This window comes from Bombina bombina, chromosome 7, assembly GCF_027579735.1.
Source record: "Bombina bombina isolate aBomBom1 chromosome 7, aBomBom1.pri, whole genome shotgun sequence".
NCBI lineage: Eukaryota > Metazoa > Chordata > Amphibia > Anura > Bombinatoridae > Bombina > Bombina bombina.
In genome coordinates, this window is record NC_069505.1 from 571,576,584 (window position 1) to 571,595,538 (window position 18,955).

Here is an 18,955-nt window from a genome sequence, read left to right on the forward strand (position 1 = left end):
GTGAAATAATATGTTTAGACCTCTGTCATGCTTGGTAGTGTTGTGTTACCTTGGCATATGGCAAATCCACTTTATTGCATTCCAGGTTCATTACTATTTTATTTAATATAGAAAAGTGAAACAACGTAGGTCTTTCTCCGGACCATAAGATTAATGTCCAAAATAGGAACAGTCCAGTGTTTCTGAGAGAGCTTGTACTGTGTGCTAAGAAATCCTTTGTGGACTTTTGCAGTGGGTGTTGGTGTCGAAACTGCAAACTATATTTCATCTAGTTCTGTTCCAGGTTTTATCCTGTTTCCTAAGTCTGCAAGGTCTGTAGGTCATCATCATTATGGTTGACAATACTCAACTGCTTGTGCTAATCCTTTTCTAGGGCAATCAGCAGCCTGTAGCACCCAGTTGGACCTACCACCACCACTCTAAATCAGCATTAACCGATACAGCTTTATCTTCCATTCTCTTCAACTTATTTCTCCATTCTAGATATTTACATTCTCCCTACACCCCTATTCTTTTGTCATTCTGTTTCTCCCTATCTTCCTCTTCTTCTACTTATCTCCCTCTCCTTCTACCTCTAAAGCTCAATCTTCTTTGAATTATTCTACTTTACATTCATTCCGACTCCTTCCACCCTACTCACTAATTAAACCTTTTTCTATAATTTTCCTATGTGTCTCCTATTTTTTTATATCTCTCCTATCCCTTTTTCCTATGATCTTCTTGTTATCTTCATCACTATCTTGTCACAAGGTCCTCATTCTATCTCCAATGCTTTGGTTGATGTGACATTGTATTTGTTGGCACAATATCCTCAAGGGTGCCAGGTTTTGGGGATTTTTTGCCTCATGCAACCTTGTTTATTCTCTCAAGTGACCCATTTTCTCCTTCAGCCCATCATCATCTTTTGTGACACACTGCCTTGTTTCCTGCAACCTTATTGTATCTGCCTCTGTCCTACCTTGTCTTTAGCAATGCTCTCTTGTCTACTAAACCAGGTGAATATTGGTGCACAGAATAACTGATTTCAAATGCATTACATATTAAAATATATTAGTAAGTAAGAGTAAGACACACCTATGGGATTTGCCTTGGCATGGGAAGGGGAGCTTACATACCTTGGACAAAATATGGTACAAAAAACTCTTTTTTCAGTTTGGGAGTAGTGCTCAGATAACTGTCTGTTCTTTTGTTTTTAATTTGGAAATTGTGCCTAAATATTTTTGTTCTTGCAACAACCCATTGATGTTCAGATCCATGCACATAATTTGTTGTATTTCTTTTTGCCCTACATTGTCTGCTGGAACCCAGAATTGTTTCCTGTTACTCTAGCTCATGCTATGAAACAGTGTCTCTTGCTGTCATGCCTTCTCTCCTGCTGTCATGCCTTCTCTCCTGCTGTCATACCTTGTCTTCTAGTGTCATGCCTTGTCTCCTGCTGTCACATTTTGTCTCCTGCCATTACATTTTGTCTCCTGCTGTCATATATTATCTCCTGCTGCCATGCCTTCTCTCCTGCTGTCATACCTTGTCTCCTGCTGTCATGCCTTGTCTCCTGCTGTCATGCCTTGTCTCCTGCTGTCATACCTTGTCTCCTGCTGTCATGCCTTGTCTCCTGCTGTCATGCCTTGTCTCCTACCATTACACTTTGTCTCCTGCTGTCATGCCTTCTCTCCTGCTGTCATACCTTGTCTTCTGCTGTCACACTTTGTCTCCTGCCATTACATTTTGTCTCCTGCTGTCATATATTATCTCCTGCTGCCATGCCTTCTCTCCTGCTGTCATACATTGTCTCCTGCTGTCATGCCTTCTCTCCTGCTGTCAAATCTTGTCTTCTGCTGTCATACTTTGTTTCCCGCTGTCATACTTTGTCTCCAGCTGTCATGCCTTGACTCCTGCTGTCATGTCGTATCTCTTGCTGTCATGTCTAGTATTCTTTTGTCATGCCTTGTCTCCTGCTGTCATGCCTTGTCTCCTGCCATTACACTTTGTCTCCTGCTGTCATGCCTTCTCTCCTGCTGTCATACATTGTCTCCTGCTGTCATGCCTTCTCTCCTGCTGTCAAATCTTGTCTTCTGCTGTCATACTTTGTTTCCCGCTGTCATACTTTGTCTCCAGCTGCCATGCCTTGACTCCTGCTGTCATGTCGTATCTCTTGCTGTCATGCCTAGTATTCTTTTGTCATGCCTTGTCTCCTGCTGTCATGCCTTGTCTCCTGCTGTCATACCTTGTCTCCTACCATTACACTTTGTCTCCTGCTGTCATGCCTTCTCTGCTGCTGTCATACCTTGTCTTCTGCTGTCACACTTTGTCTCCTGCCATTACATTTTGTCTCCTGCTGTCATATATTATCTCCTGCTGCCATGCCTTCTTTCCTGCTGTCATACATTGTCTCCTGCTGTCATGCCTTCTCTCCTGCTGTCAAATCTTGTCTTCTGCTGTCATACTTTGTTTCCTGCTGTCATACTTTGTCTCCTGCTGTCATACCTTGTTTCCTGCTGTCATGCCTTCTCTTGCTGTCATGCCTTGTCTCTTGCTTTGTCTTCTACCGTAATACTTTGTCTCCTGCTCTCATGTCTTGTCTTCTGCTGTCAGAGGTGCAGCCTTATGTCCTGTGATCCTGCATTTTCTTCCTTGATCTTGATTTATTTGCTGTAACCCACCCTACATTTCCCCCTAAAGCCCTATATTGTTTTCCATGACCTGTCTTGCTTTGTGCAGTCATTCCAAGCTTTCTGTGGCCCTTCTCTGTCCCCTGCAGCCCAGCTTTTATCCTCTGCTCTCCTACAGTCCTTTATTTAACTGTCCATTAACCTTCTGCCCAATAGTCTAGTGCTCAGTATCCTGTTGACATTATGATGAGTGATGGTTTGATGTTTGCACCAGCGTCCTTTCCACTGCTGCCATCGTTCCTTCTCTTTAATATGTTTTAGTTCCTGGGAGTGAGGACTGTTAGCTCTGGCTTCGCTGGCAGGCACTAATTAAAGTGACATGTATCAGCTTATGCTTTGCCTGGCTGTCAGTTGTGTTTGGGCTCCTGTGTGCTTAACTTTCTTGAACCTCTCCCTGTCCTGCCTTAAGTTAACCTCTCCAATTGCCATGCTGCCTTTGGTTAACCTCTTAAGTTCCATGGTGCCTTCAGATAATCTTCTGTCAGCTCAAGCCTCCAATGAGCTAGTCTGTTAACCTACTCATTCTTCACAAATTCCTGCTTCTGTGTTTTATCTGTGTATGTTTGCCAGTGAATATTGTTCCTGTTCCCAAGTTCCTTACTAGATTCTCTTGAGCATTGTCATTCAGTCATTCTATGACTGCTATCTGCCTCCAGTCTACTGCCAGTCTTTTGAGTTATCCTTTACTGGGACTTTGGTTTGATCTCACCAACTTCCCTGTGTTTACTGCTGTTGTTGAGTGAGGTTCTTACCTCTCTACCTTCAGAGATTTAATCTCGAGATCAGCATTACAGATTTGTTTTCTCATATTTCTGATGTTTAATTCTATAAAATGTATTTTCTTTATTTACTTGCATCATGGATTCCTTCTAATACTAAGACACTACAGTTGTCCTGCACGATTCTGATCAGTGCTTTGCAGATAAATACCTAGTAATATTATTTGATATATTACCAGTTCCTTTCTGTTTAATGTTTTGCCGATTAGAAACCATCTAAAGAAGAGCCCTCTCATGCCCTGCTTGTAATACTGAGTCTTGCTATCCAAAAACCTGCAAACTGATTGCTTAGCTGACCTGCCTCAGTCCTGGATCTTCTGTGTCCTGTCCATGAGTTACTGGTCACTTCCTTAAGGAGATACATAAAATGTCTCAACATTTCAATGGTGCCCATCATAAACAGGCATACTTCTCCTTGCTCCAGTACTTCAAACCTCAATAAATATTACGAATCACATGACAATCCCTCTCCTCTCTATCATTTCTGCATTTCAGAATTTCTTTCACCCCCTCTCCTTAACCCCTAGTCTTCCTCTTCATCCTAAAACCTCCCCCTACAGACAACCATCTTCATCTACTATATCATTTTTATTTCATTCTCCCCTCTCTATTATTTTGTATCTCTTCTTCCTTTCAATCTCCACCCTTCTTCCTTTATTCTTCCATCTTTAGCATCAACTAAATCATTTTTCTGCTTCCTTTCCCTTTGTACACTTCATCCCTATTTATAATTTTTCTCTTTTCATGTCTCTAATTCGTCTCTTCTTCTTCTCCTTTGTCGTTCTTTCAAGGGATATTAAACAGTATGAGACTGTAATATAAAATTTTTAATTATGTGTAGCTAAAAAACTTTGTAATTGTTAGGATATATTAGCATTACCAACATTCATTTTGTCTAAGAATGGTTTATTATAACAGTTTATTATGTAGTGAGAAATAGGCTCTCACTACAAAGATGTTAGTAATACTTGGTCCTGGGAATGTCCCTGACAATGTGCTTGGATGCACTATTATCTCTATAAGATGTCAAACAGCCTTGATTTGTGCTGGGCTATGAGGATCAGATTTACTCTTATTTAAAACTAGATATTTCTGTAGAAATACTCCCTAACACTCCTTTTTACCAATAATATTTTAATGAGCTTCTTTTGTTCCTGAAGAAATACTATGTAAGATGATGTAGTTATGAACACGTCATTGTTTAACCCTATATGCTGTAACCACTGCCTATAAAAGTATTGTGCATCGTATAATAAACAGAACAGCTTTTAGACTGACTTGCTGCGTGGTCTGATTCCTGTTCTCTGGATATCTCATCACCAAGTTAGCCATTCAGTTCCAGGTAAAGGTGTAGGATACTGCCAAGTGCTGACTGACACTCCCCCCTGAAAATAACACATAACAGTAATATACTTTCATTTTTTTATTTTGTCCCCTTTTCCTGTAATTTGCCTCTAAAAATGTTGTTTATTTTAAAATTCCACTAAGTTTGTATAAAGTAATGGACGTGCCATGTCTAAACTTAAGTTTTAACCTGATCTCACTGTCCTGCTGCAAACAATTAGGAACACATATAAAACAGGCAATACAATACATTATGCAAACACGTTTCCACACAGCATTCTTTACACAAACTCTTTTTTTGACAGAGATACATGGAAAACTGGTCCATATACGGCATCACCTATTACTGTATATAATCTAGAGTTCTTCACATAAACTATGCTGCACTGCTGCATCACAAACAGCTATGGTGATATTACAGCTGCGATAGTGACATAGGGAGACATTTTGGACAAAAAAACACTCTCTGCTTTTTCTGTTTTATCAGTCTATCACATTCTTTCCAAAAAAATAACAATGCTTGCTCTATGCATACAACAACTTTATTTGATCCCTCTTCATTGTACTGCATTTGTCATGTGATACGTGGTATTTCAGAGACATGATATTCGGCTATCAGATCTTCATATAAGTCAGATGTTCAATCTAAAAACAGACAGATATGTCAATACATGTATTTCATCTGCAAGGTGTGAGGGGGGGGGGGGACTGGAACTGCTGCTATCTGAACTGTACCTGTGCTGTGTGTACATGTCATGGTGTAGTAGTGTGTGTGTGAGGGGGAGACTGGCACTGCTGCTGTCTGCACTGTACCTGTGCTGTGTATACTGTACATGTCATGGTGTAGTAGTGTGTGTGTGCGGGGGAGGCTGGCACTGCTGCTTTCTGCACTGTACCTGTGTTGTGCATGCATGTCATGGTGTAGTAGTGTGAGAGTGAGGCAGGCACTGCTGCTGTCTGCACTGTACCTGCACTGTGTATACATGTCATGGTGTAGTAGTGTGTGTGTGCGGGGGAGGCTGGCACTGCTGCTGTCTGTACTGTACCTGTGCTGTGTATACATGTCATGGTGTAGTGTGTGTGTGAGGGGAGGTTGGCACTGCTGTTGTCTACACTGTACCTGTGCTGTATATACATGTCATGGTGTAGAAGTGTGTGTGTGAGGGGGAGGCTGGCACTGCTGCTGTCCGCACTGTACCGGTGCTGTGTATACATGTCATGGTGTAGTAGTATGCGTGAGGGGGAGGCTGGCACTGCTGCTGTCTGTACTGTACCTGTGCTGTGTATACATATCATGGTGTAGTAGTGTGTGTGAGGGGGAGGCTGGCACTGCTGCTGTCTGTACTGTACCTGTGCTATGTATACATATCATGGTGTAGTAGTGTGTGTGAGGGGAGGCTGGCACTGCTGCTGTCTGTACTGTACCTGTGCTGTGTATACATGACATGGTGTAGTAGTGTGTGAGAGGGGGAGGCTAGCACTGCTGCTGTCTGTACTGTACCTGTGCTGTGTATATATGTCATGGTGTAGTAGTGTGTGTAAGGAGACACCTCTATTCCTGCATTCTCCTGCATTGTGATTACATGCCATGGAAATGTAATATGTAAGGAGAAGATGTCATGGCTTCTGCCTGTGTTGTACAAATGAGCTCACTTACCAGTGCCCTACTTCTGTAAAGTAATCGGATTTAGACCCAAGCATGACACAATGTGTTTAAATTTGTCGAGGGGGACATCTGCCTCAAAATTCTTTGCTGTAAGAGATACACACAGAGTTATTAACAAACTCAGGATAACACCACACAAACAAATATACAATCATTTTACTTCTTGGCTGCCAAAAACACAAAAACAGAAGAGATATGACCAATTGGCTGCCCCTCATTTCTGCTCCATATTCGCAATGCATTGAAGCATAGACGGCCATTTACATTAAACACTCACACCTAGATTACGAGTTTTGCGTTATGGTTTTAACGCTGAAATAATGGCAATTTCAGTGTAAAAACAGTAACACAGCCATTACGAGTCTTGTCGGTATAGCTATACCGCAAGCATTGTAGCCTGTAATGCAACGTCAATCCCGCACTCAAAAAAATGATGTTTTTGCTTGGGATTTCCATAGCGCTGGTATTACAGGTTGTGCGGAGAGGCTAAAATGCTTGCGTTACAGTCTATACCGACACGATCCATACCACCATCTGAGAACTCATAACTAAAGTGTTAAAAAGTACACTAACACCCATAAACTACCTATTAACCCCTAAACCGAGACCCTCCTGCATCGCAAACACTATTTAAAATGTATTAACCCCTAATCTGCCGACTACCCACCCACATCCATGCCACTATATTAAAGTTATTAACCCCTATTCTGTCGCTCCCCGACACCGCCGCCACTAACTAAACCTATTAACCCCTAATCTGCCAGCCCCCCACATCGCCACTACTAAATAAACCTATTAACCCCTAAACCACCAGCCCCCCCCCCCCCACATCGCCACTAATAAAATTACACTATTAACCCCTAAACCTAAGAGCCACCTAACTTTAAATTCAAATTACAATATCCCTATCTTAACATAAATAAAAATTTACCTGTGAAATAAAAAAAAACCTAAGTTTAAACTAACAATTAACTATTATACTAAAATTAAAATAACTACCAATTAAAAAAACTAAATTACACATTAAAAAAAACTAACACTACTAAAAAAATGTAAGTCTAAAATTACAAGAAATAAAAAATACTAGTCCGGACATCCAGGTGTCTTCTTCTGATCTTAATCTAGGCGGCATCTTCTATCTTAATCTAGGCGGCATCTTCTATCTTAATCTAGGCGGCATCTTCTATCTTAATCTAGGCGGCATCTTCTATCTTAATCTAGACGGCATCTTCTATCTTAATCTAGTCGGCTTCTTCTATCTTAATCTAGGCGGCATCTTCTATCTTAATCTAGGCGGCTTCTTCTATCTTAATCTAGGCGGCTTCTTCTATATTAATCTAGACGGCATCTTCTATCTTAATCTAGACGGCATCTTCTATCATAATCTAGACGGCATCTTCTATCTTAATCTAGGCGGCATCTTCTTCTTAATCTAGGCGGCATCTTCTTCTTAATCTAGACGGCATCTTCTTCTTAATCTAGGCGGCATCTTCTATCTTAATCTAGGCGGCATCTTCTATCTTAATCTAGGCGGCATCTTCTATCTTAATCTAGGCGGCATCTTCTATCTTAATCTAGGCGGCATCTTCTATCTTAATCTAGGTGGCTTCTTCTATCTTAATCTAGGCGGCATCTTCTATCTTCATCCCGGCAGCGTCTTCTATCTTCATCCCGGTGGCGTGGAACGGATCCATCCTTGAACACATCTGGAGCGGAGCGTCCTCTTCATATGGTCACCTCCATACACTGGGTGTTAGGTTTAAACGTAACTTTTTTTCCCCTAAACATCAATGGGGTTGCGTTACGGAGCTTTTCATTCCGCACTCCAGGTGTTAGGTTTTTTTCCAACACTCTCTCCCTATTGATGTCTGTGGGGGAAAGCGTGCACGAGCATGTCAAATCAGCCCTTGGATTTTGTGCGGTATGGATCTTAACGCCACCATATCGCACGCACAAGGAGGCTTTTCAGAAACTCGTAATGGCAGCGCTATGGAGGGTGAATCTTTTGTTGCGTTCGTTTCGCACCCTCTACAGTGCAAAACTAGTAATCTAGGCGTCAGAGACTTAAAGGGACATTGTACATCAGATTTTTCTTTGCATAAATGTTTTGTAGATGATCCATTTATACAGTCCATTTGGGAGTGTTTTTGTAGCAATGTTTAGTTTTGCTTATTTTTTAAGAACATTGTGCTGATTTTCAGACTCCTAACCAAGCCCTAAAGTTTCAGATATATACTGATGTATACAGACTCCTGTTGGCTCCTGCTTATGTTATCTGTCTTTTCAAATGCAGGGAAGGGGGAGTGTCTCCTGTTTCCGATTCCACATCCCCTTTCACTGGGTGTCCCAGCTTAACCTCATCAACAGTGCTAAACTGGGAGCTTCTAAGTAAGTTTTTAAACTGTTTTATACTGGATTTTTAGATCAGTATCTGTGCATATTATTCTTTATAGTAGTGTCTATTACATCTAGTTATATGAAAATTGGTGTATAACAAAGGGCCAAAGTGTGAAACATATCATATATTTTTCCTCTCAAATTTTAATATACAACAATATGCATTTACCTTCCAATATTTCCTGGAGACTATCTAGGATAGGAAGGCTGGTGGTGTAGCGATGTGCTGAGTCTTGGCAAAGATGGACATATCATGTGGTGGAATTGGGAAGAGCAGGGTGGGGAGTGAGGTATCAGGGGTGTGGTTAGATGTTTCTCGATAACCAAGCACTTTTTGTTTACGGTACCCTACTGTGGTGACACAGTGACTCAATCCAAATGGAGCTGTGAGTCTATCCCTCTCCAGCAGGGTGACATGGTGACACAGACATAAGGGAGCTATGCGTTGGTTCATCCCCTGCAGGTCATAAAGTGACACAGACTGAAGGGAGCTATGAGTCTGTCCCTTCCCCTGCAGGTGACATAGTGACACAGACAGAAGTGAGCTATGAGTCTGCCCCTCCCCCTGCAGGTGTCACCTTGACACAGACAGAAGTTAGCTATGAGTCTGCCCCTCCCCCTGCAGATGACACAGTGACAAAGACAGAAGGGAGATATGAATCTGTCCCTCCCCCTGCAGGTTGACACAGTGACACAGACAGAAGGGAGATATGAGTCTGTACCTCCCCTGCAAGTGACACAGTGACACAGACAGAAGGGAGCTATGAGTCTGCCCCTCCCCCTGCAGATGACACAGTGACACAGACAGAAGGGAGCTATGAGTCAGTCCCTCCCCCTACAGGGTGACACAGACAAAAGGGAGCTATGAGTCTGTCCCTCTCCCTACAGGTGACACAGTGACACAGACAGAAGGGAGCTATGAGTCTGCCCCTCCCCCTGCAGGTGTCACCTTGACACAGACAGAAGTGAGCTATGAGTCTGCCCCTCCCCCTGCAGATGACACAGTGACAAAGACAGAAGGGAGATATGAATCTGTCCCTCCCCCTGCAGGATGACACAGTGACACAGATAGAAGGGAGATATGAGTCTGTACCTCCCCTGCAAGTGACACAGTGACACAGACAGAAGGGAGCTATGAGTCTGCCCCTCCCCCTGCAGATGACACAGTGACACAGACAGAAGGGAGCTATGAGTCAGTCCCTCCCCCTACAGGGTGACACAGACAAAAGGGAGCTATGAGTCTGTCCCTCTCCCTACAGGTGACACAGTGACACAGACAGAAGGGAGCTATGAGTCTGCCCCTCCCCTGCAGGGTGACACAGTGACACAGAAAGAAGGGAGCTATGAGTCTGTTCCTTCCTCTGCAGGCGACACAGTGACACAGACAGAAGGGAGCTATGAGTCTGTCCCTTCCCCTGCAGGGTGACACAGTGACACAGACAGAAGGGAGCTATGAGTCTGTCCCACCCCTTGCAGGGTGACACAGTGACACAGACAGAAGGTACCTATGAGCACTAGTACTTACTTGCTAATATTATTGTCTCATAAATGGTTTCTTTTGAAGTTAATCGATAGAAAAGTATTGTGAATTCTCCAATAGGTTCAGAAAATGTGAGGTCCATATATAAACCATTGCCTGAGAATAAAAAATGGACAAATATCAGTCACCCGAATTCTAACCCTTAGAGTGTATATTGTTACATCACAGGGCAGCAGTGTACATTAACTTAGTCCTAACCCTATCCCTTTATCTTACTCCTAAATCTAGTTCTAACCCTATAACTTTACCTTTATCCTAAATCTAGTTCTAACCCTATCCCTTTACCTTTGTCCTAAATCTAGTTCTAACCATATCCCTTTATCTTTGTCCTAAATCTAGTTCTAACCCTATCCCTTTATCTTTGTCCTAAATATAGTCCTAACCCTATACCTTTATCTTTGTCCTAAAACTAGTCCTAACCCTATCCCTTTATCTTAGTCCTAAATCTAGTTTTAACCCTATACCTTTATCTTTGTCCTAAATCTAGCTCTTACCCTATCCATTTATCTTTGTCCTAAATATAGTTCTAACCCTATCCCTTTATCTTAGTCCTAAAACTAGTCCTAACCCTATGGATTTATTTTAGGCCTAAATCTAGGCCTAAATCTAGTCCTAACCCTATTCCTTTATCTTTGTCCTAAATATAGTCCTAACCGTATCCCTTTATCTTAGTCCTAAATCTAGTTCTAACCGTATCCCTTTATCTTAGTCCTAAATCTAGTTCTAACCCTATCCCTTTATCTTAGTCCTAAATCTAGTCCTAACCCTATCCCTTTATTTTAGTCCTAAATCTAGTCCTAAACTTATCCCTTTATTTTAGTCCTAAATCTAGTCCTAACTCTATCCCTTTATCTTAGTCCTAAATCTAGTTCTAACCCTATCCCTTTAGCTTAGTCCTAAATCTAGTCCTAACCCTATCCCTTTATCTTAGTCCTAAATCTAGTCCTAACCCTATCCCTTTAGCTTAGTCTTAAATCTAGTCCTAACCCTATCCCTTTATTTTAGTCCTAAATCTAGTCCTAAACTTATCCCTTTATTTTAGTCCTAAATCTAGTCCTAACTCTATCCCTTTATCTTAGTCCTAAATCTAGTTCTAACCCTATCCCTTTAGCTTAGTCCTAAATCTAGTCCTAACCCTATCCCTTTATCTTAGTCCTAAATCTAGTCCTAACCCTATCCCTTTAGCTTAGTCTTAAATCTAGTCCTAACCCTATCCCTTTATTTTAGTCCTAAATCTAGTCCTAACCCTATCCCTTTATCTTAGTTCTAAATCTAGTCCCAACCGTATCCCTTTATCTTAGTCCTAAATCTAGTCCTAATCCTATCCCTTTATTTTAGTCCTAAATATAGTCCTAACCCTATCCCTTTATCTTAGTCCTAAATCTAGTCCTAAACCTATCCCTTTATTTTTGTCCTAAATCTAGTCCTAATCATATCCCTTTATTTTAGTCCTAAATCTAGTCCTAATCCTATCCCTTTACCCTATCCCGAACCATAACCCTAAATCTTCACCATAGACCTTAGTAATACAGCATCCCCTTTATAGTCGGCTGTAAATCAAAGTGAAATATATTGAAGTGACGTTTCGGGGCAAAAGAACCCCTTCCTCTGACAGAGAGTGCTTCATTTGTGTTTATTCATTTTGTATCTTTGAACAGCACCCTAGCAGCTGCTGACCTCTCGGTGAGAGTGCAACCACATCACTGTTTTTTTTTATTTATATTAATTATACTTCTAAAGTAGAACTTACTTTCCATGTAGTGAAGCTTCTTGTTGTCAATTATAGATGCTTTAAAGCTGTGTGCCCTTAATAAAACAATTTAAAGGTGAATGTTAATTAATAATATCTTTATTTAAATGAAGACACTGTACAAATAAAAATCAGTATCTATAAACTAATAATGAACACACTGCACTGTACAATAATGATGAGTATCTATACACTGATAATGATCATACTGTACTGTATAATGATGATGAGTGTCTATACACTGATAATGATCACACTGCACTGTATAATGATGTGAGTATATATACACTGATAATGATCACACTACACTGTATAATGATGATGAGTATCTATACACTGATAATGATCACACTGCACTGTATAATGATGATGAGTATCTATACACTGATAATGAGCATGCTGCACTGTATAATGATGTGAGTATCTATACACTGATAATGATCACACTACACTGTATAATGATGATGAGTATCTATACACTGATAATGATCACACTGCACTGTATAATGATGATGAGTATCTATACATTGATAATGATCACACTGCACTGTATAATGATGTGAGTATCTATACACTGATAATGATCACACTGCACTGTATAATGATGATGAGTATCTATACACTGATAATGATCACACTGCACTGTATAATGATGTGAGTATCTATACACTGATAATGATCACACTGCACTGTAATAATGATAATAAGTATCTATACACTGATAATGATCATACTGTACTGTATAATGATGAGGAGTATCTATACATTGATAATGATCACACTGCACTGTATAATGATGAGGAGTATCTATACATTGATAATGATCACACTGCACTGTATAATGATGAGGAGTATCTATACATTGATAATGATCACACTGCACTGTATAATGATGTGAGTATCTATACAATGATAATGATCACACTGCACTGTATAATGATGAGGAGTATCTATACATTGATAATGATCACACTGCACTGTATAATGATGTGAGTATCTATACACTGATAATGATCACACTGCACTGTATAATGATGTGAGTATCTATACACTGATAATGATCACATTGCACTGTATAATGATGATGAGTATCTATACACTGATAATGATCACACTGCACTTTATAATGATGATGAGTATCTATACACTGATAATGAACACACTGCACTGTATAATGATGATGAGTATCTATACACTGATAATGAACACACTGCACTGTATAATGATGATGAGTATCTATACACTGATAATGAACACACTGCACTGTATAATGATGAGTATCTATACACTGATAATGAACACACTGCACTGTATAATGATGATGAGTATCTATACACTGATAATGATCACACTGCACTGTATAATGATGATGAGTATCTATACACTGATAATGAACACACTGCACTGTATAATGATGATGAGTATCTATACACTGATAATGAACACACTGCACTGTATAATGATGAGTATCTATACACTGATAATGAACACACTGCACTGTATAATGATGATGAGTATCTATACACTGATAATGAGCACACTGCACTGTATAATAATGATGAGTATTTATACGCTGATAATGATCACACTGCACTGTATAATGATGATGAGTATCTATACACTGATAATGATCACGCTGCACTGTATAATGATGATGAGTATCTATACACTGATAATGATCACACTGCACTGTATAATGATGTAAGTATCTATACACTGATAATGATCACACTGCACTGTATAATGATGATGAGTATCTATACACTGATAATGAGCACACTACACTGTATAATGATGATGCGTATCTATACACTGATAATAAACATGCTGTACTGTATAATGATGATGAGTATCTATACACTGATAATGATCACATTGCACTGTATAATGATGATGAGTATCTATACACTGATAATGATCACATTGCACTGTATAATGATGTGAGTATCTATACACTGATAATGAGCACACTGCACTGTATAATGATGATGAGTATATATACACTGATAATGAACATGCTGCACTGTATAATGATGATGAGTATCTATACACTGATAATGATCACACTGCACTGTATAATGATGATGAGTATCTATACACTAATAATGATCACACTGCACTGTATAATGATGATGAGTATCTATACACTGATAATGATCACACTACACTGTATAATGATGATGAATATCTATACACTGATAATGATCACACTGCACTGTATAATGATGTATCTATACACTGATAATGATCACACTGCACTGTATAATGATGATGAGTATCTATACACTGATAATGATCACACTGCACTGTATAATGATGCGAGTATCTATACACTAATAATGATCACACTGTATAATGATGTGAGTATCTATACACTGATAATGATCACACTGTATAATGATGCGAGTATCTATACACTGATAATGATCACACTGTATAATGATGCGAGTATCTATACACTGATAATGATCACACTGTATAATGATGCGAGTATCTATACACTGATAATGATCACACTGTATAATGATGCGAGTATCTATACACTGATAATGATCACACTGTATAATGATGTGAGTATCTATACACTGATAATGATCACACTGTATAATGATGTGAGTATCTATACACTGATAATGATCACACTGTATAATGATGTGAGTATCTATACACTGATAATGATCACACTGTATAATGATGTGAGTATCTATACACTGATAATGATCACACTGTATAATGATGTGAGTATCTATACACTGATAATGATCACACTGTATAATGATGCGAGTATCTATACACTGATAATGATCGCACTGTATAATGATGCGAGTATCTATACACTAATAATGATCACATTGCACTGTATAATGATGATGATTATCTATACACTGATAATGATCACACTACACTGTATAATGATGTGAGTATCTATACACTGATAATGAACACACTGCACTGTATAATGATGATGAGTATCTATACACTGATAATGATCGCACTGTATAATGATGTGAGTATCTATACACTGATAATGATCACACTGCACTGTATAATGATGATGAGTAATCACTGATAATGATCACACTGCACTGTATAATGATGATGAGTTTCTATACACTGATAATGATCACACTGCACTGTATAATGATGTGAGTATCTATACACTGATAATGATCACACTACACGGTATAATGTTGTGAGTATCTATTCACTGATAATGATCACACTGCACTGTATAATGATTTGAGTATCTATACATTGATAATAAACATGCTGCACTGTATAATGATAATGAGTATCTATACACTGATAATGATCACACTGCACTGTATAATGATTTGAGTATCTATACATTGATAATAAACACGCTGCACTGTATAAAGATGATGAGAATCTATACACTGATAATGAACATGCTGCACTGTATAATGATGTGAGTATCTATACACTGATAATGAACACGCTACACACTGTATAATGATGATGAGTATCTATACACTGATAATGATCACGCTGCACTGCATAATGATGTGCATAACTATACACTGATAATGATCACACTGCACTGTATAATGATGATGAGTATCTATACACTGATAATGATCACACTGCACTGTATAATGATGTGAGTATCTATACACTGATAATGATCACACTGCACTGTATAATGATGTTAGTATCTATACACTGATAATGATCACACTGCACTGTATAATAATGATGAGTATCTATACACTGATAATGAGCACACTGCACTGTATAATGATGATGAGTATCTATACACTGATAATGATCACACTGCACTGTATAATGATGATGAGTATCTATACACTGATAATGATCACACTGCACTGTATAATGATGATGAGTATCTATACACTGATAATGAACACACTGCACTGTATAATGATGATGAGTATCTATACACTGATAATGATCACACTGCACTGTATAATGATGATGAGTATCTATACACTGATAATGATCACACTGCACTGTATAATGATGATGAGTATCTATACACTGATAATGATCACACTGCACTGTATAATGATGAGTATCTATACACTGATAATGAACACACTGCACTGTATAATGATGATGAGTATCTATACACTGATAATAAACACACTGCACTGTATAATGATGATGAGTATCTATACACTGATAATGAGCACACTGCACTGTATAATGATGATGAGTATCTATACACTGATAATGATCACACTGCACTGTATAATGATGATGCGTATCTATACACTGATAATGATCACACTGCACTGTATAATGATGTGAGTATATATACACTGATAATGATCACACTGCACTGTATAATGATGATGAGCATCTATACACTGATAATGAGCACACTTCACTGTATAATGATGTGAGTATCTATACACTGATAATGATCACACTGCACTGTATAATGATGATGAGTATCTATACACTGATAATGATCACACTGTACTGTATAATGATGATGAGTATCTATACACTGATAATGATCACACTGTACTGTATAATGATAATGAGCATCTATACACTGATAATGAGCACACTTCACTGTATAATGATGTGAGTATCTATACACTGATAATGATCACACTGCACTGTATAATGATGATGAGTATCTATACACTGATAATGATCACACTGCACTGTATAATGATTATGAGTATCTATACACTGATAATTATCATACTGCACTGTATAATGATGATGAGTATCTATACACTGATAATGATCACACTGCACTGTATAATGATGATGAGTATCTATACACTGATAATGATCACACTGCACTGTATAATGATGATGAGTATCTATACACTGATAATGATCACACTGCACTGTATAATGATGATGAGTATCTATACACTGATAATGATCACACTGTACTGTATAATGATGATGAGTATCTATACACTGATAATGATCACACTGCACTGTATAATGATGATGAGTATCTATACACTGATAATGATCACACTGTACTGTATAATGATGTGAGTATCTATACACTGATAATGATCACACTGCACTGTATAATGATGATGAGTATCTATACACTGATAATGAACACACTGCACTGTATAATGATGATGTGTATCTATTCACTGATAATTATCACACTGCACTGTATAATGATGATGAGTATCTATACACTGATAATGATCACACTGCACTGTATAATGATGATGAGTATCTATACACTGATAATGATCACACTGCACTGTATAATGATGATGAGTATCTATACACTGATAATGAGCACACTGCACTGTATAATGATGATGAGTATCTATACACTGATAATGATCACACTGCACTGTATAATGATGATGAGTATCTATACACTGATAATGATCACACTGCACTGTATAATGATGATGAGTAGCTATACAGTGATAATGATCGCACTGCACTGTATAATGATGATGAATATCTATACACTGATAATGATCACACTGCACTGTATAATGATGATGAGTTTCTATACACTGATAATGATCACACTGCACTGTATAATGATGATGAGTATCTATACACTGATAATGAACACACTGCACTGCATAATGATGAGTATCTATATACTGATAATGATCACACTGCACTGTATAATGATGATGAGTATCTATACACTGATAATGATCACACTGCACTGTATAATGATGATGAGTATCTATACGCTGATAATGAACATGCTGCACTGTATAATGATGATGAGTATCTATACACTGATAATGATCACACTGCACTGTATAATGATGATGAGTATCTATACACTGATAATGAACACACTGCACTGCATAATGATGAGTATCTATATACTGATAATGATCACACTGCACTGTATAATGATGATGAGTATCTATACACTGATAATGATCACACTGCACTGTATAATGATGATGAGTATCTATACGCTGATAATGAACATGCTGCACTGTATAATGATGATGAGTATCTATACACTGATAATGAGCACACTGCACTGTATAATAATGATGAGTATCTATACACTGATAATGAGCACACTGCACTGTATAATAATGATGAGTATCTATACACTGATAATGAACATGCTGCACTGTATAATGATGAAGAGTATCTATACACTGATAATGAACACACTGCACTGTATAATGATGAAGAGTATCTATACACTGATAATGAACACACTGCACTGTATAATAATGATGAGTATCTATACACTAATATTTTACTTACTTTTCTATTATTGTGACCTCTCCATTAGTCAATTTAAATTCTATCCCCTGTGTAATAGCTTCATTAGCTTCAGTACTGGCTGCAGCAACAATTTTCCATTTTCCGGCAATCTGAGGATTAAAAACAATAATTCTATCCCTCTGTCTGCACCTCCAGTACTGTCAGTATTTGTTTCTGTGCTTGATTTACCTTCTCCAGATCCAGTGTGTCGGCCTCATTTGGCACGTCTGAACAGGCCAGTGCTAAAAACACAATAAAGGACCCAGTTATCTTATTACAATATTTACTCTATTTGTCCTGCAGGTCATGTGCAGGGTTGTTTGTTTTCAGATAAGAGTAGAGGAGGTCTGTGGGTGTGGCTTATTGGTCCCTGGGGGACAGGATAACAGATGCAGGACAATTCAGATCTCTGCTAACAACTCACAAAGATACATCCATTATTACACATCCGCTCCAGTAATGTTCAATCTCAGACATACACTTTTGTAAATGTATTTCTATACTTTCCTGCAGCCACAGAGCCAGTTCTTCTGGGGTGTTAAATATGTAGCACCCCTAATTATCAGAGATGTTGGTAAA

The 18,955-nt window shown here is 38.6% G+C and overlaps 2 protein-coding genes across 3 annotated transcripts in view; both read right to left on the reverse strand.

Annotated features, from left to right (window-relative positions):
* LOC128667078 (lymphotoxin-alpha) overlaps positions 1-5,219 on the reverse strand; it is a 103,786-nt gene extending 98,567 nt beyond the window's left edge. For both annotated transcript variants that reach the window (XM_053721965.1, XM_053721966.1), the window contains exon 1: positions 4,727-5,219. The gene's annotated coding sequence lies outside the window, so the exon portion shown is untranslated. The remainder of the gene's footprint in view (positions 1-4,726) is intronic.
* A 97-nt stretch (positions 5,220-5,316) lies between these two features.
* The window catches only part of LOC128667077 (uncharacterized), a 114,578-nt gene continuing 100,939 nt past the window's right edge, over positions 5,317-18,955 (reverse strand). The window contains exons 16-21 of the mRNA XM_053721964.1: positions 18,566-18,618; positions 18,377-18,486; positions 12,146-12,201; positions 10,381-10,491; positions 6,450-6,545; positions 5,317-5,437 (exon numbers count right to left, since the gene is read on the reverse strand). Coding sequence (XP_053577939.1) covers positions 6,457-6,545; positions 10,381-10,491; positions 12,146-12,201; positions 18,377-18,486; positions 18,566-18,618 — 419 coding nt within the window. The 3' untranslated portion in view covers positions 5,317-5,437; positions 6,450-6,456. The remainder of the gene's footprint in view (positions 5,438-6,449; positions 6,546-10,380; positions 10,492-12,145; positions 12,202-18,376; positions 18,487-18,565; positions 18,619-18,955) is intronic.